Genomic DNA, 26,062 nt, shown 5'->3' with positions numbered 1-26,062 from the left:
ATGCTGGGGTCTGCTACCAACTCTTAGGAAAAAATATCTTTGCATTTTAGGGAACAAGTTTGTTTAAGGCTGCCGGTGCGTGTTGAAATCCCCTAACACGTGGAAGACTTTTGTTGCAAGTACAAGTGTCTGGCTCTCCCCACTCACTTGGGGCCTGGAGGCCGGATGTGAGACTGTACTTAAGAGAAACGATGTCAGCAGTGAGCATCTTTAAGAAATTCAACCATAGGTTTGACTTCTGGGACACTGTTCTGCAGTTTTGCGGCACATTTTTGCTTCACGATAATTATTACGGTGGTCCAATATACGTTAAGTACTAGCTTTACATTTTTTTTTTTAGTGTTTATTTATTTTTGAGAGAGAGAGATGGAGTGTGGAGTGGGGAGGAACAGAGCGAGAGGGAGACGCAGAATCCGAAACAGGCTCCAGGCTCTGAGCTGTCAGCACAGAGCCCGATGCGGGGCCTGAACTCCCGGACTGCGAGATCGTGACCTGAGCCGAAGTCGGCCGCTCAATCGACTGAGCCACCCGGGCGCCCCAAGTACTGGCTTTAGATCACCATGTCAGTAGGGTAAGAACTAGAGACCACGGGACATTATGATGGGTGAGGTAATGAAAAGGTCCCTGCAAAGGATGGACGGGGCAGCCGATTTCACTTCAGAGAGAAACCTGGGAAGGTTGGAGGTGGCAAAAGGAAGGGAACACGTAGCAAGATACAGCAAGACATGAAGGGAGGCCAGAGGGTGTGCTTGGCTATGTGTGACATGTATGCCTGCAAGCATGGCCATTAGGAGATGGGGGAGCAGGGAAAGCAAAGAAGAATGGGCTCTCTTTGTTTACATACGGGCCTTACCATGTGCCTGGGGGAAGAAGATGGAGAGGCATAGGTCTTAGAAACACTCTGGCTCACACTTTATGATTAATTTACTCATACGTGAAAAAAAGCTGTAGGCTTTTCTAATTCCTTTTATCCTACCAGCGCGTATGCACCTTGTCTTTATTATATTATTTTACATTTGTTGAGATATCCGGCTCTCTGATTTACGTTGCTCGGGGCTATTACACATTTTAAAAGGAAAAGAAAGAAGGAGAGCTTTTGTTTCTTCTAGTAGTGCTCAGTACAGTACTCTGAATATAAGCCCTTGTGTGATGTTAACTTCAGAAGAGTTGACTGACCCTTGTCTTGGAAGTTTTTCAGATAAATCACAATGCCGGTTCCGGGGGTCTGATCCCTTTGCCTTCCTTCTTCCTCATGAGTTACCTCCTAATTATGCAGTGATTTCTTAGATGGGTGAGCAATTATTTATCCCCTGCAAAAGGTCCCATTCTGTGTGGTCTTTTTTCTCTATCTCATGGGGGTATGGCCCCAGACCACCCTTAGAAACACAGGTAAATAACACCCGCCAGATCCCTTACGTGTCTTTGTCTTTAAAGATTCGTAGGGCTGCCTGGGTGGCTGTTGGTTAAGCGTCTGACTTCGGCTCAGGTCGTGATCTCACGGTTCTTGGGATGGAGCCCCGTGTTGGGCTCCACGCTGTGTGGAGCGTGCTTGGGATTCTCTCTCTCTCCCTCTCTCTGCCCCTCCCCTGCTCGTGCTCTCTCATGTCTCCCTCTGTCTCAAAAATAAATAAATAACCTTAAATTTTTTAAAAAAAAATTCTGAAAGACTCCTCACGTAGTCCACCTCTAGACACAGGCTGGTAAAGAAACGCCATCCCGCTTTGGTTCCAGGGCTCTCCAGTGTGGCTGCATCATCTCCTATCTAGTACCAGCCCACCATATAATGTGAAGGTCATAGAGGACGTAGATCTAGGTGTGAAGTATAGAACCACGACCATGTGGTGGCAAAAGGATGTTTAGCCCTCAGTTTATAGCCATGCCTCTGAAAGCAGGGTTCTAGAACAACTTTGCACTTCTAAGTATAGAGAATCTTTCCTAGACACTCCAGTGTCGAAAAGCGTCTGATTCTTGGCTTTGGCTCAGGTCATGATCTCATGGGTTCATGAGTTTGAGCCCTGCACTGGGCTCTGTACTGACAGCATGGACCCTGCTTGGGATTCTCTCTCTCTCTCTCTCTCTCTCTCTCTCTCTCTCTCTGCCCCTCCCCTGCCCACACTGTGTCTGTCTCCCTCAAAAATTAATAAATAGGGGCACCTGGGTGCCTCAGTCGGTTAAGCCTCTGACTCTTGGTTTCAGCTCAGGTCACGATCTCACGGGTTGGTGGGCTCGAGCCCCGCGTCGGGTTCTACGCTGATACTGTGGAGCCTGCTTGGGATTCTCACTCTCCCGCCTCTCTCTGCCCCTGTCCCTCTCACGCTCTCTGTCTCTCTCAAATAAAGAAATAAATAATTTAAAAAATAAATAAAACAATCTTCTGAGTGATGGGAACATCACTCTCTATCCCAGTTCCAGAAGATACTTGATTAACTTTCCATAGCATTTAAGCCAGTCAGGAAGAGATTCCATTGCTGTGAAAAAGCTCCCTCCTCAACCTGCCTCGCCAAACAAATGTCATGATAGGCGATTGGAAGAGCTGTATTTACACAGAATGAGACTAGAGTGTTCAGGAAACCCTACTCTTCAGCAATAACCTGGACACGTTGACAGGGGCATTTATATTTTTAGGCTATGAGAGATACAGGTGAATAGAAGCGGGCTCACCCTTAACGTTTTTGGAACCATGGCAAGAATACAAACGGAGGGCCACGGTCCATATATTCAAATGTTAAAAAGTCCCCAAACAAGGCATGCCTTGGCCTGGCTTGTGTATCTACCTGTTAATCCAAATAAAGAGGTAGACTGAAGTAAGCTCAAATGACCAGAAATGGAATTTGTTTAGCAACTGCAGAGGGATTGCTGTTCCAGGAAACACAATCTGTAGTGCGCTCCAGGGGGTCTGTTTGGAGTGTGGGGTGAGCTGTGTTTATGGGCAAAGTGTGCAAAGAGCAGGGGAGGTCCAGTCAGGGCCCGAGCAAGACGTTTATCGGCTTGAGGACATAGAGAGGTTCTTGCCGGATATTCTGGTTTTCTACAGAGTCAGGCACTTATGGGAAATTTGTCTTTCAGTTCTTGTTTCATTTTCCTGAAGGCGCATGGGTGAGATTTCTCTATTTCACATCCTCTCTTTCCGTTTTAGATTGACATCCTTTCACACGCCCAAAGCTCTGCAGGCCACTCTCTTGAAGTAGATGAGGGCGCTCAAGGGGTCAGGCTTTCTCAGGCCAGCCCTACTCCCTGTGAGATCCAGATACGCTGCTGGGGCCGGTCAGGGTGGGAGGGAAGCTGAGAACTCTTGCCTGGAGACTGGACCCACCTGAAGCCGGGATGGGGTGGACCTGCCCAGTTCTTCAAGAAGCCGGGGACAGTAAGTTCTCAGCCCCAAGGGTCACTTTTCTGACCGGAGTTGGCCAAGCACTTCTACACTGTGTCTTCCAAAGCTCCATCACTCAAGTGCAGAGGGAGGGGGCAGTTACCTGGAGAAACTTATCTGCCAAGATCCTGCATTCAGGCCGATTTGGGGAGGCCAATATGGAACAAGATTAGCCACTTTTCTCCTATTTCCTATGGCATAAGTTGCCATTTTTCCCTTCACTGCCCTGCCCTTCAGCCACCCCCCCTTAACCCCATGTGCTTTATCTGGGGAGCCCGGTTTGGCTTATGTGTCCCTCTCCCTGTTCCCCCTGATGCCCAGCCAGCTAGTAACCTTTCAAAACGTCTCAAGACCAAAGAGGGGGAGAAAAGTGTCTGTGTGTTAGTGTTGGCGGTACGAGGGGTCCCTCTAAAGCACGGAGCTCCAGGCCGTGGCTCCTCTCACCTGGGTTTAAGGGTGATGTTGAGTGGGAGTGAGGACCATGCTCCTAGGAGCACCGCTGCTCAAATCCAGTGGCCCAGAAAAGCTCTGCACCCACCCCAAACACTTCTCCTATGGGCATTCATGATTTCCCAGAACAGTTCTATCTTATGCTTGGTTTTCTGGGGGTTAATGAAGGGAAGAGGACGTGCACCTTCCAGACTTTTCCAGTTACATTCAGGTTATTCCCTAGCAAGAGAAGGGGGGAAATGGGCCACATCTAGGGCAGTTCTGGGTAATATAATGGAGACTGTGGTTCTTTACCTGAGAAGAAATGCACACAGATGGGAATGCTAGTTGTACTTGTATATCAGTCTGATAAAGTACCTCTCACAACGTATTCCTGCTCTTGTGGGGCCCATTGCGTAGTTAGATTGTTTTGGCACCGTAAGTAAATGAACTTGTTCATCATAAATGAGCTTTTCACCAAAGGTAGGTTGAAGGGGCATATTTTCAATTCTGTGTGTTAATGGAATATGGATCCTCGTCAAGTGGAGAAAAGGTCTGCGGAATGCTTGTTGTTTAACAATATTTGTTGTAAACAAAGCTGCTCCAGGCCCCAGCGGGATGCTTATCTCTTATAACCTCCGGTGGAATCTACTCTGATTGAAAACTTCAGTCAGACCCAAGGCTGATTAGTGCAGTGATTAACAGCATTTGGAGTCAGACTCCCTGGGTTCACATTCTGGCTCCCCCAGTTATTAGCTGTACGACCTCTATGTTTGGTTTCCACATCTGTAAAATGGAGGTAATGTTCCCACCTACCTGCTAGGGCTAATATGGGGATTAACTCAGGAGAAACATATAAACACACATACCCACACACATTGATTCACACGGTATCTGGAACACTGTAAGCACTCAATACCTATTTGCTATTTAAAGTGCCCGGTTGTCCCATGTAGCTCAAGGTTTCAATACCTTTAACTATTTTAAGTGATGCCGAAAAAGTGATGCTGGTTAATTCTCAAATAGTCCTCGCGCTTGTCAATCACTACGTGTTACCCAATGTCACACTGGAGAAAAAAATAGGTCGTGTAACAGGCTAAACTCACACCAGTGAGGCCTGAGGCTAGCTGAAGTCTTAAACTCTGTTCTCGTGTGAAGACCTTAGGTTGGACTGATATCTCGGAAAATCCAGAAGACACGTATCTTATTTCATCTGCACAACACAGGAGGATTACATGAAAGGGAGGGAGTGGAACCGTCTGTCAAGGTGGGAAAGTTGAGCCTCAAAGAAAGGAAGTCCACTTTCTTCGAAGTCATGCAAAAGAGAAGTAACAGAGCTAGGATTTGAAGGCACATCTATCCGATTCCCAGGCCGGTGTTTATTCACCTGTATGACAAACAAAACACTCCAAGAAGGGATGCGGACCCAGCTGTCTTAGGGGCTGGTAAGTCAGCGAAATGGTCTACGAGGAACATTGAAAGGAAGGGCTGGGGCAAAGCAAGGAGAAAACCCGGGGGAAGAACTGGAGGGTACCACTGTGTGCTGAGAGGAGGGTGAGGCAAGGAGCAGGCCTGAGGCTGTATAACATTTGTAATTCACTCGACCTCGGCCTAGCCATTTGCCACAGTGCTCTAATGACCCCGATCGCTCTACACACTTTGGAGTGAGCACCGTCTCCTTTGCGGTATAGCCTCATACTTTAGAAGGGCCCCTGATACTGTGTATCTTGCTTAAACTGTTACCTTTAGAGACCTGACTGACTCTCTTGGATGTTTCATTTCTTACAATGACTGTCTTTGAAGTGACAGTCAGAGTTCTCGACTGAAAGGAACGCAAAGGTTTGACCTGCTTCAGGATTCTGTCCTCAGGAAGTGGTGCCTTCACATCATCCACGATGAGGTGATTTTAGCCTGAAATATTTCCAGGGGATATTGTATATTCTGCACTTTTTCCCGGGAGTAGCACGTTGCCGCATATTGGTTTGGGCCCTGCTAAGTTTGCATCTGCCATCATTCGAGCGGGGCTATGCTGAGATTTACCTTTGAATTATCGATGGAGAAAATAAGAACGTGCTAAAGACCAAAGGGCAGGGGGTGTTTAAATGTCTTTAAAGAGACAAGCTTTTAGCCATCCAATGGATGGGCAACTTAGGCAATATCCTTACCTATTCATTAAACCGAATCTATCAGGATATTTACTTGTCCACAGCCAGGATGGACTCGGAACACTTGTCCATTCTCGAAAACAATCTTAAAACTATTCTAGATTTGACTTTTCGCTACTTCAGAATGGCCTCACCTTCCTATAGCCTCCACTGGTGAGATTTTACGTGCTTCCAATTTCCTCTCTCCTTGTACGGAGCCCTTGAATGCCGACTCTCTCTCTGGTCCTGGTGAAGCTCATTTGTGCTGGTACCTCAGGCAGGCAGAACGGTTGGTCAGTGCCCACTTTATGTGAACTCTTTCTACTTGGGGATGGTGATTAAACTGCCTCTTGGTTCTCTTTCACCAGGCTAAACAACCCCAGCTCCATTTAGCCTTTCCTCGTAGGGGCTATTTCCTAACGCCTTAATCATTTTTTGCTGCCGTTCTCTGGATCTTCTCCAGTTGCTTTGCAAGTGTTTTAAGATGTAACCTGAGGAGTAAGCCTAATCTAGGGTTTGGCTTCGGCTAAATATTTAACAAATTGCCTTAGAAATTGAGGGAGGTGGTTCAGTGTAGGGATAAGAGCACTGGACTAGGGGTCAGAAGACCTCAGTTTGTCCTTGTTTGGCCACTTACTAGGATTGAGCGGAGTGCCACATTTGGGTAAATCATCGTAATGTCTCTAAGCATCAATTTATCATCTGTAAATTTGGGATGGATGCAACTGCCCTGCCTACCTCCCGTAGCGAGGCTCAAAGAAGATAATGTATGTGAAAACACATCATTTAGTATCAAAGCACTATACAAACACTATGTGTCAGACACTTTTCTAAATGCTTTGCATATATTAAGTCATTAAGGTACACTTATCATTCCCATTTTACAACAGGAAATGGAGGCACAGAGAGTTGAGTAACTTGCCTCAGGTCACACAGCTAGTCAGTGACAGAAGCCATGCAGATTGGCTCCAGAGTCCATGTTCTGAAACTCTCTGCTATGCTGCCTCTCCAAATAAACATTAGATGTCCAACAGAGCCGTATCGGTTTATGGAACCTGACTTTCAAAAGCAGTCCACAGGTATATGCTACTGGGAAGAAGGATCTACTCCATCATGGATAAGTAAGTCCATGAGAGACAACCTTTTCTTGTTTTTTTTTTTTTTAATTTAATGTTTTTATTTATATTTGAGAGAAACAGAGACAGTGTGTGAGTGAGGGAGGGGCAGAGAGAGGGAGACACAGAATCCGAAGCAGGCTCCAGGCTCTGAGCCGTCAGCACAGAGCCCCCCGCGGGGCTCAAACCCACGGACTGTGAGATCATGACCCGAGCCAAAGTTGGATGCTTAACTGCCTGAGCCACCCAGGCACCCCAGAGAGGCAACCTTTTCAAAAGTGAGTGTTCAGACTGGTCATTGCATTAAGACAGCTGTCCACCCATGGGGAGGGCCTGATGAACACAATCCGGTTTTGGGAATGCCATGTCAGGTCAGATCAGTGGTTGATTTATCCTAGTACACCGAAATCTCCCTGTTTAGATTCACAATCTACAGTTTCTAAATATTCTCTATGAACCCTGACAATCTTTCATGGCTTCATTTGTTTCTAGCTCTTGTTCTATGTGAATTCTTAGAGCAATAAATTTGGAATACCTTCCTTATAGTTCAACTGTTCAGGAGAGATATTAAAGACAGATTAGTACCTAATTGAGTCTTTTTTTTTTTTTTTTTTTTTTGCTGCTGCAGTCTGAAAGTTTGAAAGAGTTCAAAAAAGAGCTTTGGAAAGAAATGTTACAAGAATTTTTATTCACCCTGTAAGTGAACATTCACAGGGAAAATTAGAACCTATATCATGAAATGGGGAGGTTATGCTATATAACAGTGTGTTGAAGACCTGTTTATATTTGAAAGTTGTACCATATTGAGGATTTTCCAGTCACACCCATGGGATATAGAGTATAATATGAAGTTTATGCCCAAATCAAATCTGTAGGGAATAGTGTTACAGTGATGTAACGGGCTCTTCGACCACACATAGTGGCATGAAGTATCATTTTATGGGAGATATAGAAGTTTCCTTTCATGAGGGACACCTGGGTGGCTCAGTCGGTTAAGCGTCCGACTCTTGCTTTCGGCTCAGGTCATGATCTCATGGTCATGAGACTGAGCCCCGTGTCGGGCTCTGTGCTGACAGCGTGGAGCCTGCTTGGGATTCTCGCCCTCTCTCTTTGCTCTGCCCCTGCTTCTGTACTCTCTCCCTCTCTCTCTCTCTCTCTCTCTCTCTCTCTGAAAATAAATAAATACAGATGAAAAAAGTTTCCTTTTATGAGAATAACCTCAAAGTTGAAGACACCTTTGGGGGATAGGGGCATCTTTTCTAAGAACTTAATACGAAGTGAATTATAAATGCTATCATCTAGCCAGGATCTGTATATGTGAATTATGAGAAGTTTGTCGAAAGAATGGTTAGAAACCAATGAGAAAAGCGACATCTCTCTATTTTAGCATTTAATTCATTTTTACAATGTTTCCTCTAAAGAAATATCATGTTGCATTCGTTGCTTAATGTAAATAATTTGCTCAATGCGAAATCTATCTTCACATAAAAAATAAATTATGGCAAATTCATGATATCATCAGAAAGAGGCTTGAGCCGAGAGCCACCATCTTAAACCTTTGCAGAAACGTGTGCTCTGATAATCTTATCATGTGGCTGCCGGCACTCGTTTTGCCTCTTCGTGGAAGCATAGCAAAATCACAACAGAAGTGACTTAAATGTGCTTGTGCGATATTCATGCATTCATCCGTCCATCCGTCCATCCACCTATCCGTCCAGCACTGTATGCCGGGTACTCTACCGGACACTGGAGACACGACTGTGAACAAGACAAACATGGCCCCTACCTCATAGTACTTAGGGCCTCATAGAAATCCCTTAAATGGCAGGAAAACAATCATGAGTTGACGGTTCTATAACGAGTCTTTGAAAGAGGGGGGGAAAATAAGTGAAAGGAGCTCTTTAGCCTTACCTGGCTACTGCCAAAACGTTTCTTTGAACAATGTTCCCTAAAAAATTGTACAGGAAGCATTTTGAGGGATACTGTGGATGTGCAGACCGAGGAAAGGAAGATAGAAAGTGATGCATGAAAAGAGAGAATGGGGTTTTTCAATAATGTTGGTGTAGTTTGCAGTACTAACGACTATTATTTTCTACGGCAGTGTATGTCTTTTGAAGCAATTATACCAACCATGTGAGGTAGAGCAAATTTTATTGTCCCCATTATGGAGATGAGAAAACTGAGGCATTGGTATTTTAATTGCCCAAGATCCCCAGAGCTACATAAAATTCGGAGTTCACCCACTGAGTTTTCTATGGCATCGTGCCGAAGAATCCCAGACTCCAGGGTAAGATTCTGTAAAACCCAGAAGACTTCATGGAATGCAAGATATTCAAGAAGCCAAAGTTCCTAATACAACAGAAGGAAAACAAAGTACAACCAGGGGGATGTTCCTGTGCTTTAGGCTATTAAGTAGGTCACCCACTAAAAGGCTATTTTGGTATAAATTTTAGAGGGCGTGTAGTGCATACACCAACATCACTGACCTGATTCTTTGCTTTCAAGATCTAAGAAAATCAAAGGCTTTTTTTTTTTTTTTGAAGGGAGGGGTGGATCATTTGGGTAGCTCAAGAGAATGTTAGTTGGGAAATCTGATTTAGCCAGGCTATGCTCTAGATTTCCTGTGAGCTGTGATTCACTAGAGGTGATGCCGTTCTTAGGAAGGGGACAGCTTTGTGGCTTTGTATCTCTACGATGCAGGGTCAGCGATTTCTCTCTTCCTTCCTCTCTTTCTTTCTCCCTCTCTCCCTCCCTTTCTCCCTCCTTCTTTCCCCTCCTCTTCCCTTCCCTATTTTTTTTTTTTGCATTCTCTTCTTATGGGGGCATATCTGACAAATTGTTAATATTTAATTTGCTATAAAACTGCTTTCCCAGGCGATGGCTGCTCACTCTAATTTCAATCTCCGAAGCTATTTTGGCCCCCAGGTACGCTGGGATCGAATTAGAATGGAAATGTTTCCCCTACAGTTTTGTTTATGGCAACATAGGCACTTTGTTATTAACTGGAAAATTGAGACTTCCGAGGAAAATAATACACTTACATCACGTTTCACTTGGACTCTTTACTCCAAACAGGGTATCCATCTGGCTTACGGTGAAACATTTCTTCTAATATTTTTTAGTCTTAAGTTCAAATACCCGAGCTTTGTCGCTTTGTCACGTATGCATTTTGGCCCACTGAGTGGTATTTTCCCCTCAGTCTAAGTCTTTTTCAACTCGTTCACATTTTAAAAACCATAAACACTTTCCCCCCCCTCACATGCCGTCCTACTTCCACAACGGTCTACACATTCTCTCTGCCTCTCTCTGGAACCAGAGGGATATTCTGCAAAAAATATCCACAAATTCGAACCCAGGGAATGCTGTCTTGACAATCTGCAACTAGGCCCCTGAAACAAAACCCTACCCTTCTGCCCTGCCTAATCCCTTGTCCGTCCCCTGCAGGGAGGAAGGCATGGAAAAAGAAGGGGATTACTTTGAAGCAGTCAGCTGTCCATGAAACAGAGGTGTAGAAGGGTGTGTTTATCTGATAGGTAGCATTAAATTGCAGAGACTTCCAGATTAATCATGGTATGCAATTTTCAACAGCTTAGATTTGCTTTTCTTTTCTTTTTTTCCCCCTGCAGCCACTGGGGAGGAAAAAAAGAGATTAGAGAGACTATCAAAAACTGTTGGCAAATCTAGTCCGTTGGCTACTTAATTTATTAGCAGAGACGGGAACTGCCTGAGGTTGATGATTTAACATGTCGGCTGGGGGTGGAATAAATCTCCAACGTACCTGTTCCAAAATTGTGTTAATCCTTTCGACTTCACAGTCAATCAAGTATCGCTTTTCCTGCCTCCTGTCCATTTCTTCAATGATGCGCCTGAATTCTTGGACGTCCTTTATGTTTCCCACAGACCTTGCTGTCACTTGCCAGTTGTTTTGCACGGCTGCTTCCATGATCGCTTGGAGAATGGAAAATCCTGAAAGAAGGAAGAACAGTTACGATGATGTTTTTCTTTTTTAAAAATCTTCCTGTAGGTATTAAAGGTTCTACTGAGTTTCTATTACAGTCCATTGGGTCCCTTTGAATCATATCCACTGTGGAAAGCAGGCTTACTCATAATCCCAGCTTTACCCATCCACACAGTCGGCATGTCTATCCTGCTTTAAAAGAAGAATCTAGGGGCGCCTGGGTGGCTCAGTCGGTTAAGCGTCCGCGGTCAGCTCAGGTCATGATCTCACAGCTCGTGAGTTTGAGCCCCAGGTCGGGCTCTGTGCTGACCGCTCAGAGCCTGGAGCCTGCTTTGGATTCTGTGTCTGCCTCTCTCTCTGCCCCTCCCCCACTTGCACTCTGTCTCTCTTTCTCTCTCAAAAATAAATAAACATTAAAAAATTAAAAAAAAAAAAGAAGATTCTACAACTTGTGGGCACCAGGCTGGGCGTTTATCAAGGCCAGACTTGAGCAGTCACAGCTGAATTATAGTACCTAACTGTTTTTATTGACGTGCATGATCACACTATCTGTGGCTTGAATGCCAAAGCTTTTTCCTTGTTTCTGGCCTCAGTGTTTCCTGTTGCAGCTCATGTCTTTCATCTTCCACTAAACATTCTTTGGAATGAGAAATAGCTTCAGTAGGGGGGTGCCTGGGGGCTCAGTCGGTTAAGCATCCAACTCTTGATTTTGGCTCAGGTCATGATCTCACGGTTTGTGTTAATGAGCCCTGCATTGGGTTCTGACCTGATAGCACAGGGCCTGCTTGGGATTCGCTCTCTGCCCCTCCCCTGCTCATGTTCTCTCTCTCTTTTTCTCTCTCTCGAAAATAAACAAATAAACTTACAAAAAAAGAAATAGCTTCGGTAGAGATAGAACCTTATTATAATATGGCTGATTCCTACATGGATATCACTATCCAACAAGATAAATTATGTCTCTCGAGTAAAATAACTCTAAGAAAACCTGACAAAGACAGTCTATAACAAAGATATCATACTGGTCCTTTGATCACAGTTTTATGAAAAAGTTCAATCATGTTAAGTCTTCCTGAGTTCTTCCCCTTTCTTAATGAAATTTGCCAGGGATTCTTGGTTCCTTTTTAGTTAATTTACATCTGACAGCTATTACTACTAACACCCTGGATCTAGGCTGAATGGGAAAGACGGAAAAGATGTGATGCTAAGTTCTGGGTAACCCTGTAGGAGGTAGCGTTTGAGAAGTTGGGAGGAGCGGTGTATCTTAAAGTGGGAGCCACAGAACAGCACAGGGTTTTCCATGTTCTGGTCTTTTAGAGAACCGACATCTCTAACACGATATCATGACTTTATTTTTGCTTCTGGGAGGAATTCATAATCTGAGTGTAATTTCGTCAAGTACAGACATCATTTTACTTGGATACGGTCAAAAGCAGCTCCCTTATTCCCATAAATTTAAATTGTTTTCCATTTCTATTTAGGTAATAACTAACAGAAATGGGTAATGGGAATGGTTTGCAAAGCCAGAACGATCTATGGCATGGCAATTTGGCCACTGGAGCAGTAGAGAACGGAAGATCTCGGTGCCCTTTGAACACATTCCAGGGCTTGTCCGATAGTGTAAGCAAGCTACGGTTGGGAATCTTCGTCACTGCACCAGAGAAAATGGTATTGACATTTGGAGAGCACGCTTCAGGGAGATGGCAGCAGTGACTCAGCCGGTCATTATGACTCCTTTGTGTGCTGGGTGTATGCAGGAAGAAGATCACAAATGAGACCCAAGCACTTGGTAATTTCCAAATGAGCAATTTCAGCACAGGAGCTCAAAATTACAGATCAGAGTAAATTACCATTGCTTTAAATGTTAATTCTTACTCTTTTTAAACCAACCACGCATATTTATTTCTCAGATTTACATTTTCGTGTGGGTTTTCTGTGTGCTCTCCGCTTCAGTGGGAGTTGAGGGCACATGGCGGGCCAAGGCATGGGATTAAGAAATAAACAGGAAGAAGGAGATGAAAGTATTTGAAAATCTTTCTTAAGCACTGTACAATCAGGTCTCATTATTTTGAATCCTACTAATTAAGAATTTATGAAATTTGGCAAGGACTAGGTTGAATTTTACTTCTGTACGATTTACGAAGAAAGTATTGGCTAAATAATTAATAATGGAAAGGAAATTACATCAGGGAGTCTCTGATATGTTTAAACTTTTTCAAAGACCCTTTAGCAAAAGACAAGGAATTTCTGTGTATTGAGTCAAAATCTACATTCTTAAAATTTCTATTGGCTGATCCTATTCGGCCACTTGGGGTGACACAGATAGGTTTAGTCCCTTTTCCATGTGACGGTCCACATTTATTAAAGACAATGAACACATCTCCCCTTACTTTTCTTTTCTTCAGGCTGAAGATGTCCCAATCCGACAGCATTTACTTTTATGACATGATGATAGGTTCCCTTCCTGTTGCGTCTCTCTCTTTTATGGATATTTGTCAATATTTTATTGATCCTGTTAAATCAGATGTGATCTGACCAGTGTGGATGACAATGGGATTATTGGCCGCTCGGATATGGGCTGCTATTTTAGCGGCCTAGGATGGCTAATATTTGTAAATAGCCACATTATATCGTTCATTGATATCAAGCTGGGATTCAACTAAAGCATGTCGCTTCTCTCCATAATGACTGCTACGTAATGACTCAGCATCCAGGCCTCAACATTCACTCCACTGCGACCTGCTTTGATCTCCCTTTCTTTAATCCCTCACCTCATACCAGTCTGTACTCCTCCCCTATGTTCACATTCACTCAAATCTGGAAGATGGTTTTGCACCTTTAGTCAGTATTCTCATTGTTACCTGCTCAAGGCAAATAGACCTGTATGTCTCATTTGCCCCTACCTATAGACCTTTGTGAATGATTCTCTTCCCCCATGAAGCTTCCCTTACTGACTTCTCATTCGTTTCTCCAGAGAGGAGTAGACCGGAATGCGAGGGTAATCAGTTACAAACAATAAAGAAGCCGACTGGAAGAACTGTATGACCGATGTTTAAAAATTCCAAATAAAACTGGATAAATTATAGTACAGATACCCGGACTGCTATGCTGCTGTCCAATCTCTATATAATAAAAGATTTATGCAATATTTTTTTCATATAGAAAAAAGCTGAAAATAGCACTTAGAGTGTAATTCTTTTTTTTATTAAAAAAAACCCAGGGGTGCCTGGGTGCCTCAGTTGGTTGAGCGTCCGACGAGTTTGAGCCCCGCGTCGGGCTCTGTGCTGATGGCTCAGGGCCTGGAACCTGCTTTGGATTCTGTGTCTCCCTCTCCCTCTGCTCCTCCCCTGCTCATGCTCTGTCTCCCTCTCTCTCAAAAATAATATAACCATTAAGAGTTTTTTTAAAAAACCCATATATTTGTATACGTATAGAAAGAAATGCGAAGAATTGGCAATAGTTATCGCTGAGGTATAGGATTACAGAGAACCTCTACATGAACGGCCACTTGTTTGTGTTAATGTTCAACTGTTTCACAAGAAGCAGTATTATTTTCAGTAAGTACAAAAACAATAAAGATTAAAAAATATGACTCAACGCTGTCCTCTCAGAGCATAAGCTCCTGGAAGACGCGGATGACAGTCGAGTGTAGCTCTGCACGCGGTCCACTGCCACAAATAAGAGGCCTCTTAATAAACACCGATTTTATAGATCTTTTTATACTTTTGTTCTTTGAATCATGTGAGTGTCTTACCTACTCAAAAATTAAATAGAGAAAGCCACTGATTTTTTAATGAGCTGGAGGCCGGGGCCTCCTGGGCTATGAGCCTCGCTCCCGTTTTCTGAGGAAGTCAGAACCGTGGCGTCACACTGCAGAATCTTCTACCGTCGCAGAGTTTCCCCGTGTCAGCTCGAGCATGTGGCTGTGTACCGGAGAGCCCTGGGGGACGGTGCTCACCTCAGTTCCGTACGCGTCCGTGAGTAATCCCCCCAAAAAGCTTTTATTTGTTTTTGTACCTAATTTATTACAGTTTGGCTGTTCCCTGTTGCAGCTGCCCAAAGAGAGTAGCTATGAGTTTGAGGGAGAAAAAAAAAAAAGAAAGAAAGAAAAGAGAAGTCTGTCTCTGGAGGCAGAGCAAAAGCAAGCGTTGGTGCTTGTAGGAGGTGAGGCGCTTAACAAAGCCTTGGCTTTGTAAAAATAAGCCTGCTGTTTTAGCAGCTTTAGAATTGTCCTCCACTCTGTGAGCTTTCGCAAGCCCAACTTTGTTAATACTGAAAGCGACTTTCGTTTGAGCAGCAAATTCTCTCGATTCCAGACCACTCACTGTTGCTGTCCCCCTTCTTTCTCTTCCTCATTTGTAAAGACTAGGCGTGACCACATAGGTGACTGGGCGAATGCTGGGTTGTCATCTGAGTTCAACCAGGAAAATGTAGGAGCATGACAGCAGAGGGGAGGCAAGGTGATGGTGGATGGAGAACCGGGCCACGGCTAATGACAACCCAATCCTGGTTGTTGGGCTATTCTTGCTAAACAAGGAAGCCACTGTGGTAAAGGCTAGTGGGGCTGCTGTGCTGTACCACCCAGATCCCCCTTCAGCACCAAAGGGCCTATTCCTTTAGTTTCTGGGAAGGTTGTTGGCTGAGGAGAGCTTCCCGGCTTCAGGTCCTGCTCCCTCCGCAGAGCGGCCTGCATCCAATGACTGCTCATTACAGGATATAAAGGCACAACCCCTTTAACCCAAATGGGATAACGCTCAAGGGCCATACCAACTTCAGAGCTCCCTGAAGGGTAGGCTGAGGCCTTGTTAGGACTGCACTACCACCCATCTCCTCCTTCTGCTCAACCCTGCTTCCTCCTTTTTCTCCCCCCCCCCCCCCAGTGTCGGTAGTGAAGCCACACCCCAAGAAACTTTAGCATGCTGATCTCCACCTCAGAATCTGCTCCCAGGAATTCAGTCTGAGACTATTGGATTGATCTCATGACAGGGGAGCAGAGACACGAGTCTCTCAAATCTACAATTGTCAAAATCATTTTCACAGGGGGAAAGGTCAGGATTTTGTTCACTATACAAATGAAATGAAACACTGCTCCACGCTGAACAAATTTGGTACTTGATCTAAAAACAGAAGAATGACAAACTTGCCTGTCCTGTGTCCCATTCTCTCAGCATTCTGTCCTTTTCCAGGCGCCAGTGTAAGAACGGCTCGTGGCTTAATCTCTTACCCCTCCAGCTAACGCAGCTGCATTTTAGCAGTGGCCTTCACACAAGCAAATTTGGAAGGAAAGGAAAAGGACTGTTGAGCATCACCTTGGGGGCTGCCCATTCCATGAGGTCATTCGCATGATGACTCTGAAAGGTGGTGATGTGCTCAGTGGGCTTCAGACTGTGACATTTAACACACGAATAGCTGGTAGCTGGTGGGTATCTTAGAGGCCAGTGGGGAATGGTGTCGGGTCCATCCTGCCTATGTTACCTAACTGAATTCAGCTGAGGAAAGTGTTACTCTGTTTTTCTGCATCTTTTCTTACCTCTGTGGCTCTCCACTCTGGCCGCACATTACAATCACCTTGGGAGCTTTACAAAATGGCTGTCCAAGCTTCACCCTGGACCGATTAAATCACAAGTGGTTCCTGGGCTTTATTTTATTTTAAATTCCCTGGGTGATTCTCACATACAGCCAGGGTTGAGAGCCGTTGACCTATTCTAATAGCGACCCAACACAATGAGGAATGTGGAAGTGGGTTTCTTTTCTCAGGTGTCCTTCATGACTGGAAGAAAGGTTCTGGGTGAGAAAAGTATGATCCAAGAAGGGATATTACCATCCAGAAACAAGCAACCAAAGGCACAGGGTCAAGAGGGGAAGACTCAGGCCAGGGTTACGAATCGCATCTTCCTGTGGTAAATGAGGAATCTGCGAACACTGAGTATGTGGGAAGCAGACCCTAATGTATTCAGAACACTTTACGGATGTTTTTCTTCTTCTGGGGTAGCATCTGGGTTTTTCTTTCTAAGTATAAAATTAATATGTGTTCATTTTGGACATTTGAGAGGACACAACAAATGTAAAAAAAAAATATGAGTATGGGTGACTCTTGTTCCTCAGGGATAACCACTGTTAACATCTGATATTTCTTTCTATTTTATTTTATATAAACATACTGCATGCTCTTTTTTTTTTAGTAAAACAGATTGTACTATTTGTGTACTTGTCTTTAAAAAGCTAACATTATAAGGGCGGCTGGGTGGCTCAGTCGGTTAAGTGTCCAACTCTTGATCTTGGCTCAGGTCGTGATTTCTTGGTTCGTGAGATCGAGCCCAGCATCAGGCTCTGCACTGATAGCGCGGGCCAGCTTGGGATTTTCTCTCTCTGCCCCTCCCCCACTCATACTCTCTCCCACCTCTCAAAATAAATAAATAAATAAACTTAAAAAAACTAACATGATATCTTGAACATTGTCTTACGTTAGTCCATGTTTTCAAACATGGCTTTAATGGCTACATAATATTCCATCCCTTAGACATATTTAATTGTATTTAAACATTCTCCAGTATGAAAATTTCGATGGTTTCTTGTCACTCCCTACTACGAATAATGCTGTGATGACAGCATTCATACAGCATCTCTACTTATTTCCAGAGGATAAATGTCTAGAAGTAGGAATATCAGGCCAAACAGTTATGGACATTTTTAAGGCTTCTGATACATATTGCCAAATTGTCATTCAGAAAGGTTGTACCACTTTATGTCCCCATCAGCAGAATATGAGATTACTCGTCTCTCTTCACTTTTGTTAGCATTGAATAATACATGTGCCCATTTGATAAAGGGGTATAAAAAGATTCTCTTTCTTTTTAGCATTTCTTTGACTGTTAGTAAAGTTAATGACTTTTAAAACTTTTTGTGTCCATGTTTATTCCTTATTTTGAGAATTTCCCATTTATTTCCTTTGTTCAGATTCCTACTGTGATATTAATGGCTTTCCTTTTCTTTCTTTTTGTTATTTTTTTAAAGTAGGCTCCATGCCCAACGTGGGGCTCGAACCCACAACCATGAGATAAAGAGTAGCATGCTCTACCAACTGAGCCAGCTAGGTGCCCCAATGGCTTTCTTATTGATTTACAAGAGTCTTAATATATTAATGATAAGTGTCTGTAACATATGTCACATATATTTTAATTCAGTTTATTTGACATGTAATGTTTTCTGTGACACATTTTAATTAACAGAAGTTTAACATTTTATGCAATTAATATTCCTGTACATCAAAAAATTATGTGGGGTGCCTGGGTGGCTCAGTCAGTTAAGCGACCGACTCTTGATTTTGGCTCAAGTCATGATCTCACGGTTTCGTGAGTTCAAGCCCCATGTTGGGCGCTATGTGCTGACTGAGGAGACTGCTTGGGATTCTCTCTCTCTCCCTCTCTCTCTGTCCCTCCCCCGCTCATCTCTTTCCCCTCTCAAAAATAAATAAATAAACTTAAAAAATTATGTGAGATGAAAGGAGGCAAATGAAAATTTCTCTTCTGCTCTTATTCCTGTGCTCACCTGGGCTTTAAACCCAAAACTTAGGTGAACCACTCTCTTCATTTCTTACATCTTTGGTCTCCATGGAATTTCAGATAAAATTATCTTGTATATTGTGGCAAAGTAAGTGAATGGGGGAAGCTACATATGGTACATGAAGGTGGTTTCTGAGATACAAGTGGAGAGCAGAAAAATAGAGGCAGAGGAAAGAGAGAGATGATAAGCCCAATTCAGTTATTTTGAGTTATATTTGGTCATATCTAAGAAATCTGATATTCAAAAATATGAGCTCAACTCCAACACTCCAGGGTATGATTATTCATATTACAAATGTACTTTTCTTTAAAAAGAATTCATGGAAAGATTCCTATAGTACATCTGAATCCACGTTTTGTTGTTTATTGTTGTTTGTTTTTGTTTTAATTTGACTGAAACACATTTGGTGTCCACCAAAATCAATATATTGATTGCCTAAATTTGAGATGCTAATGCAGAAACTCTTCTGTGTATGAGGAGCTCGAGATGGAAAGATCAAGAATCCCTCTGTGTTTGCATATGGATGTCAGTCTGTGGATTTTAGGGAACAGGATAAAAACAAATATTCACCCACGCCCGGCCCAATTTACCCTTAGCGAATTAAGATTTCCCTGAGGTCTTCATTCCTCATAACTGTGTTTGTTTAAGTTTCCCTTTAATTAAAAGCTGACCCTCAGCAAATCTTCTCTTCCTTGCACCTGCATTATTAGGATGGGACCTTAGCTAATTTGGGAGTCTGTGAACAGAAGGTCCCCCTCCTCCCCATGTCTCAGTTCCATATCCCTTTCTTCTTTCCCCATCTAAATCTTCCCTCACTCCAAATCAAACCCTTTACTCATACTAGACTGCCCATGGCAGATTAAAGCTTAAAGGTGACCCCCTCCACGGAGAATTGGTGTTTTCAATCAGAATCAAAGACTGAACGTAAAGGGGCAAACTCTAATGGAGAAATTGTAGACAATAGTAAGTAGGAGGTATTGTTTGGCCGCCTGAAGGATTCCCGACACTCAAATATCCCAGTCGAGGGGGTAACTACTGACCGACTACTTGTCAAGTTTCGAGTTGGTTCTGACACTGGTGGTGCGTGTAATTCTGCCTTTCCATCTTTCTTTTGTGTCCCGAACTTTGTCTCCCTGCTGGCGAATCACATGGCTCTATTCTCATCATAAGCTGAGAAAGCATGCCCAAATAGATACGTCAGTATTGGGTAAAAGTAAACTTGGTTTGCATTGTCAGCTGAGAGGAAATTTGAAAGACCATCTGGAGTAGATTTGCTTAACGTCTGGAGAAAGCAGAACAGGCAAGCCTTCTGATCCTCAACCACACAAAGTCTGATATAAAAAAAAATAATACAGAAACAAAAGCAAAAATTAAAAAAAAAAAGTGGGAATATATCAAACCAAAAAGCTTCTACACAGTGAAAGAAACCATCATCAAGATGAAAAGGCACCCTACTGAATAGAAAATTTTTGCAAATCATACATCCAACAAGGGATTCGTATCCAAAATATATAAAGAACCCTGACAACTCACCATCAACAAAAATAAACAACCCAATTAAAAAATGAGCAGAGGATCTGAATAGACATGTTTTTCAAAGAAGAAATACAAATGGCCAACAGGCGCATGAAAAGATGTTCAGCATCGACTTGTTAGGGAAATGCAAACTGAAACCTCACCCTCTTAGAATGGCTCAATAAGATATCACCTTGCACCGGTTAGAATGGCTAGTATCAAAAAGACAAGAAATAAGTGTTGGAGTGGATGTGGAGGTAAAGGAACCCTTGTGCACTGTTGGTGGAAATGTAAATTGGTGCAGCCACCAATGGAGATTCCTCAAAAAATTAAAAATAGAAATACCGTATGAGCTAGTCATTCCACTTCTGGATATTTATCTAGAAAATATAGGGGCGCCTGGGTGGCGCAGTCGGTTAAGTGTCCGACTTCAGCCAGGTCACGATCTTGTGGTCCGTGAGTTCGAGCCCCGCGTCAGGCTCTGGGCTGATGGCTCGGAGCCTGGAGCCTGTTTCCGATTCTGTGTCTCCCTCTCTCTCTGCCCCTCCCCCGTTCATGCTCTGTCTCTCTCTGTCCCAAAAATAAATAAAAAACGTTGAAAAAAAAAATAAAAAAAAAAAATAAAAAGGCTGATTCAAAAAGATACATGCACTCCTATGGTCACTGCATCATTATTTATAATATCCAAGAAATGGAAACAACCTAAATGTCCATCAGTGGATGAATGGATAAAACATATATATATATATATATATATATATATATATACACACACAAAGGCTTCCCTTTGTACACAGTAGTTTATAGCTTACATTGTGGCCTGTGCCTAGGGAGAAGTAAGGTGGATTGACCCAGGTGGGACTTAAGCTCAGAAAATATGTGCTTGCATTCTATTAAGAAAAGATTTCTTATCAGGAGAGTGCTTATCTGGAAACATTCTTTGGCATTCTTAATTTTGAGAAAGCAAGGCTAAGCCAAACCTCTTAACATTTCTGAGCTTTGAGGGTCAGGTATGGGTGCTGGCTACCAGTAATAAGGAAAGGGGGTAGAAAATGAAGGCAGATTTATGTCAAAGATGAAAGGGGTCTGGATGTGATTGCAAAGGACTGAGGCCTATTCTGCCTGCAAGTGCAGAGATTTCTTGATCCTGATACTATTGGAAGGCTGTCAAAGGTAATATTACGGGCAAGCTTTCGCCTAGAGGATACAGAAGGGCTAGAGATACAGTCCTAAGGACAACGGCGAGCATGCTTTTCCCTTGAGGGAAAAAAGTTCCCTTTGACTTAATCCTGTGGTCTAAAAACTGCTTTGGACACACTGCAAGTGAGGTGTGCAAACTTACAAGGTAAATAAGTATTTTCACATGCCCTCTCATGCTAAAAAGAGAAACACACACATAAAAACATCACGAAGATCAACTCGTTTTGATTAGTTGTTTTCTTTCCATTGAGTTTTTCCAATGGGGATATGACAGTGGATGTAACAGTGTGAAGAAGGGTTACAGGCTAATGTTTCATCTTGTGCAGGCCTTGGGCTCCAGGAAGAGTGGCTGAATCTCGCCTGAACTGTAGAGAAGTTAGGTTGTCTGAGATGGCCAGGATTCTCCTAAGTCTCTTAGCATTCTCAAATATTAGAGCCAGAATTTAGTGACAGCGCCAATCTCTTCCTTGTACGAATAGGAAACTGAAGTCCAGAGGGAGAAAATGGTTTTTCCAGTGGTGGATCCCAACTTGACCATGACCACAACCCTTTTCATGTTTTAACTTTCAATATTAATGTGAAGTGATGTTTCTGTTGTGTTTTTTTTGGATAAAGATTCATTTTGGTATTGAGTAAAAGTTAATATTCAACAGGAAGGATGCCTAGGTGGCTGAATTAAGCATCTGACTCTTGATTTTGGTTCAGGTCATGATCTCATGGTTTGTGAGTTCATGCCCCAAATCTGGCTCCATGCTGATTATGTGGAGCTTGCTTGGGATTCTCTCTCTCTCTCTCTCTCTCTCTCTCTCTCTCTCTCCTCTCCCTCTCTCTCTGTTCCCACTCATGCTATCTCTCTCTATCAAAGTAAGTAAATAAATTTAAAAAAACCCAACAGGAAAATCATTGTGGATATTCCTTGTAACTTTGCCTACAAGACTTCTGTGGCTTCCTTAAAGTCTCTGTTCCTCTTTTCTTCAATGCCTTTGCAGGGGGAAGCCAGAAATTCCACAAGTACGTTTGTGTATTAGAGCATAACTTCCTCCTCAGATCTAGCTGGGTCTCCCTCCCCTTTGGTACTGGGGCCCATTCTAATCTACACAGGCTTTGAAACTCATGGCTTGATTCACCTTGCCTAATCACACCATCCTCATGCAGGCACAGCCATCTCCAGATTCGTCCATCTCTAGTGGTTTACTCTGGCTGCCCCTCAACACCTAGAAAAGCCCCATTTCCATCATATAAACTGCTCATTCATTAAAACTCAGCTCAACACATATCTCATCAAACAGATCACCTGATTGAGACGGCAGGGGAAATCAGGGTTCTAAGCTCTCACACCCATCTACTATTAGCTTGAGAATCTTAGACCACAGACGGTGATGACTATCTCTCAGGGGTTATGGTTGAATGCCACCTTTAAGTCATTGTTGGAATAATAGATATTTTCATATTTTCACGTATAAATATTTTACTCTCATTCCTCAGATTTTATTTCATGTTTAAAATTTTTTTAACGTTTATTCATTTTTGAGAGTCAGAGACAGAGCGTGAGTAGGGGAGGGGCCGAGAGAGGAAGACACAGAATCCGAAGCAGGCTCCAGGCTCCGAGCTGTCAGCACAGAGCCCGACGCGGGGCTCGAACCCAAGAACCGTGAGATCATGACCTGAGCCAAAGTCGGATGCTTAACCGACTGAGCCACTCAGGCACCCTCATTCCTCAGATTTTAAATTGAACTGCTTTTACTTTCCCTGTAAAGTATGGGATAGGAGTATAAATTCACATTTACCGAATGCCTACTTTGGGATGGGCAGTGTGGTAAGCATTTCTATACATTATTACATCTAATCGTCCCAACAACACTAAGCATAGGTAGTTCTTCCCAATTACCAGATGAGATTGGGCCTCGGAGAGGTACGTGTTTACAAATAAATGCACATAGCTAGTAAACTTTGGAGCTGAGACTGACACCCGGGTTTGACTTCTAAGCTCAAACTGTCCTTTCTCTTCATCAGTGGCTGAAATTACTCCAATATATGCAGTAGTCCAGGGAATATGGAGTCATACGTTGTTTATGTATTTCTCCATGACAGCAAGGGCTTTATTTTATTTTATTTTATTTCAATATATGAAATCTATTGTCAAATTGGTTTCCATACAACACCCAGTGCTCATCCCAAAAGGTGCCCTCCTCAATACCCATCCCCCACCCTCCCCTCCCTCCCACCCCCCATCAACCCTCAGTTTGTTCTCAGTTTTTAACAGTCGACAGCGAGGGCTTTAGAACACATTGTTGTATAACTACCTGAAGACACCCTGGAATTTTTCAGGCCCACTAGGCTACTTACTGTGCCATCAACTGTAAGTGAATGCTTAACAGAAACACAGCCGGGGTTCTCTGGATAATGGCATATCGCTCATCAGTTAATCACCACCTTTGGAGTTGAGTTGGAGTTACTAGACTTGGGTGAGTTTTATCATGGCCCTTCTTTCTCACACTGTCTCAGATGCCCCCAGCCTCCAAAGCAGCTGGTTTTTTCCGGACTTCCCTATTTCTGTCAAATCTCCTAGTTAGCAAATCTGAGCGTTATCTTTGGTTCTTCCATTGCCCTGAGCAAACATGAAGTCAAATTAATTCATCCTTTCTGTGTCTTTGCCTTTCTTTACATTCCCATGATGGCCAGCTATTGTGAAGTTATTACTGGTAGTTGCTTGGGCTGTGGCAACAGTCCTTCCCCTTCCAGCCAAGCTGTTCGCTAAGACTGGCTTTAACGTTCTCATTCTTTTGATTGTGGAACAGCCATGCTCATTTTCAAAAATCTTCAAATGTTTTTCTTTGCTCCTAGGATACATTTCAGAGGAGGTATTATACATGTCTCTACTTCCTTGCAATCTAGGATTTTCCTTCTAAGAAAGTCTTGAGAGGTTCATTAAACTGGGTGAACTTGTGGTTGTTCCTTTCCCATTCTGGGACTCAGTTTCTTCAATATTCTATTTTGAGGGGTCCCTTAAGGACTATATAAATAGGTACTGTCAGACAGAATTTGGAGAGTGGATCAAGAACATTCTGTTCTGGGGCGCCTGGGTGGCTCACTCGGTGGAGCATCCAACTCTTGATTTTGGCTCAGGTCATGATCCCGGGTTTGTAAGACCAAGTCCCACATCAAACTCCACACTGAGCGTGGAGCCTGCTTAAGATTCTCTCTCCTTCTGCCCCTCTCCCCTGCTTGTGTTCTCTTTCTCTCAAATAATAATAGTAAAAAGGATCATTCTATTTTGCTAATAGGCAAATGCAGGCTAGGACTTAGAGAAAAGGAAAGATAATCTGAAAGAGGGACAGTGAGAAAACATCTTTATAAAAATTTCTGTTCACTTACCCTCATTGTTCCTAATGAGTGTTTCACTTAGAAATGAACACGTTCACTCAAGCTGCGGGTGTGAAGTGAGGAGGTGCAAACAAAGCCAGCCCCACCATTAGGCCCAGCCTCTTGTGCCACAAATGGCACATATTACTAAGAAGGTTGGCTGGCCAACATGGAGGAAAAAGTATAGACCTGTGGACTAGAGGGAGGCTAATTGTCCCTAGCAACCATCAAAGTCATGGCCTTGGCTTCATTTAGCCGGGGACATACCAAACTGAGCTAATGAGTCGCAAATGACAAACAACCACACGGCTATGACCGAATTTAGGAGTGCTTCAGCAAGCTAGAATCTGGAAGGCTTACGGAGGGAGAACCCTGAATCACTTACAGTTAAGATGCCGACTCTAGTGATGGACTGCTGGGAAACTGCGCTGGCTAGGAATTTATTTGAATAAAATGAATCTAATTAGGAACCATGTAGCTAGTCATCATAATGATTGGGTTAGAGGAGGGACTAGTCAACCATGCCCAAAAAGCTTCTGTGCTCACTGAGGCAAAGTGCTCAGTGACAGAACTTAACAAAATGGCTAAGTGAGTTCCTCTTGGCTGCAAATTTGAGCCCAGTGGCCAGTGTATTAGGTCTCTATGTGTCATTTTGAAGGAGAGGTGGAGTTGTAGGGTCCTATGTGGATGAAAGTATTTATTAAGTCCTCCAGGAGAGGCAAGTAACTGGCATAGGGGGGCAGGGCCAGTGGACAAGAGGAAAACAGTTAATGGTGAATATTTCTTTGGCTTGGAGACCCTACCAGAGCCAGCAATGGGTCAGTCCAGCAAGACCTGTTCCCAAGCGGCTACCGGGGAGTATAGGTTTGGGACCATTTGGGATCCTCAAATAAGCCTACTTTTAAAACCATCTTAAATTTGCCAGTGTGTTTTAAAACATTGCTTGACAAGCCCCTTAGGCCATAAAACATGTTTATATTTTGGATCAAAACCACATAATCACAATGCTCTGGAATCTTCTTAGGGAAATCTTCCCATCTGCAGTGTTTAGCTCTGCAAATATCAGTGTAATAGAGCATCCCCTAAACCAAATACAATGTTCTTCAAGGTTTATTTTGAGTAAAGAACCTAATCAGCAGCGATGCTAAAGAGGAAAGGATTCAGGAATTAGTTTAGGAAAGAAACAAGGCAGTGAATTTCTCCAGCAAATTTATGTTTTGACAACTCCAGGAGTTATACACCTTGTGCTTTAGAGGAGAAGTGGGCTTGCTCTGTCCAGCCCAGTATCAATGAAGTAATGACATCTGGGGCCTCCTCAAGGGGTACATTGCTCTCCACTGAGGAACTAAATGGTGCAAAAGGCATATTTCCCATAAACTCGAAGCTGTGGCAACTGCCCAGCTTAGCG

At 43.3% G+C, this 26,062-nt stretch overlaps 1 protein-coding gene and 1 long non-coding RNA gene across 2 annotated transcripts in view; one reads left to right on the top strand and one right to left on the bottom strand.

Annotated features, from left to right (window-relative positions):
• The window catches only part of GRIA3 (glutamate ionotropic receptor AMPA type subunit 3), a 264,933-nt gene that overhangs the window by 120,367 nt on the left and 118,504 nt on the right, over nt 1–26,062 (bottom strand). Inside the window, exon 5 of the mRNA XM_042974909.1 lies at nt 10,837–11,024. Coding sequence (XP_042830843.1) covers nt 10,837–11,024 — 188 coding nt within the window. The remainder of the gene's footprint in view (nt 1–10,836; nt 11,025–26,062) is intronic.
• Nucleotides 14,916–26,062, top strand: part of LOC122235437 — a 31,462-nt gene continuing 20,315 nt past the window's right edge. The window contains exon 1 of the long non-coding RNA XR_006213515.1: nt 14,916–14,990. This is a non-coding gene — a long non-coding RNA (uncharacterized LOC122235437). The remainder of the gene's footprint in view (nt 14,991–26,062) is intronic.

This window comes from Panthera tigris, chromosome X (assembly GCF_018350195.1).
Source record: "Panthera tigris isolate Pti1 chromosome X, P.tigris_Pti1_mat1.1, whole genome shotgun sequence".
In the NCBI taxonomy this organism is placed as follows: domain Eukaryota; kingdom Metazoa; phylum Chordata; class Mammalia; order Carnivora; family Felidae; genus Panthera; species Panthera tigris.
Note: the sequence above shows the minus strand (reverse complement) of the source record. Positions and strands in the feature narration are given on the sequence as shown.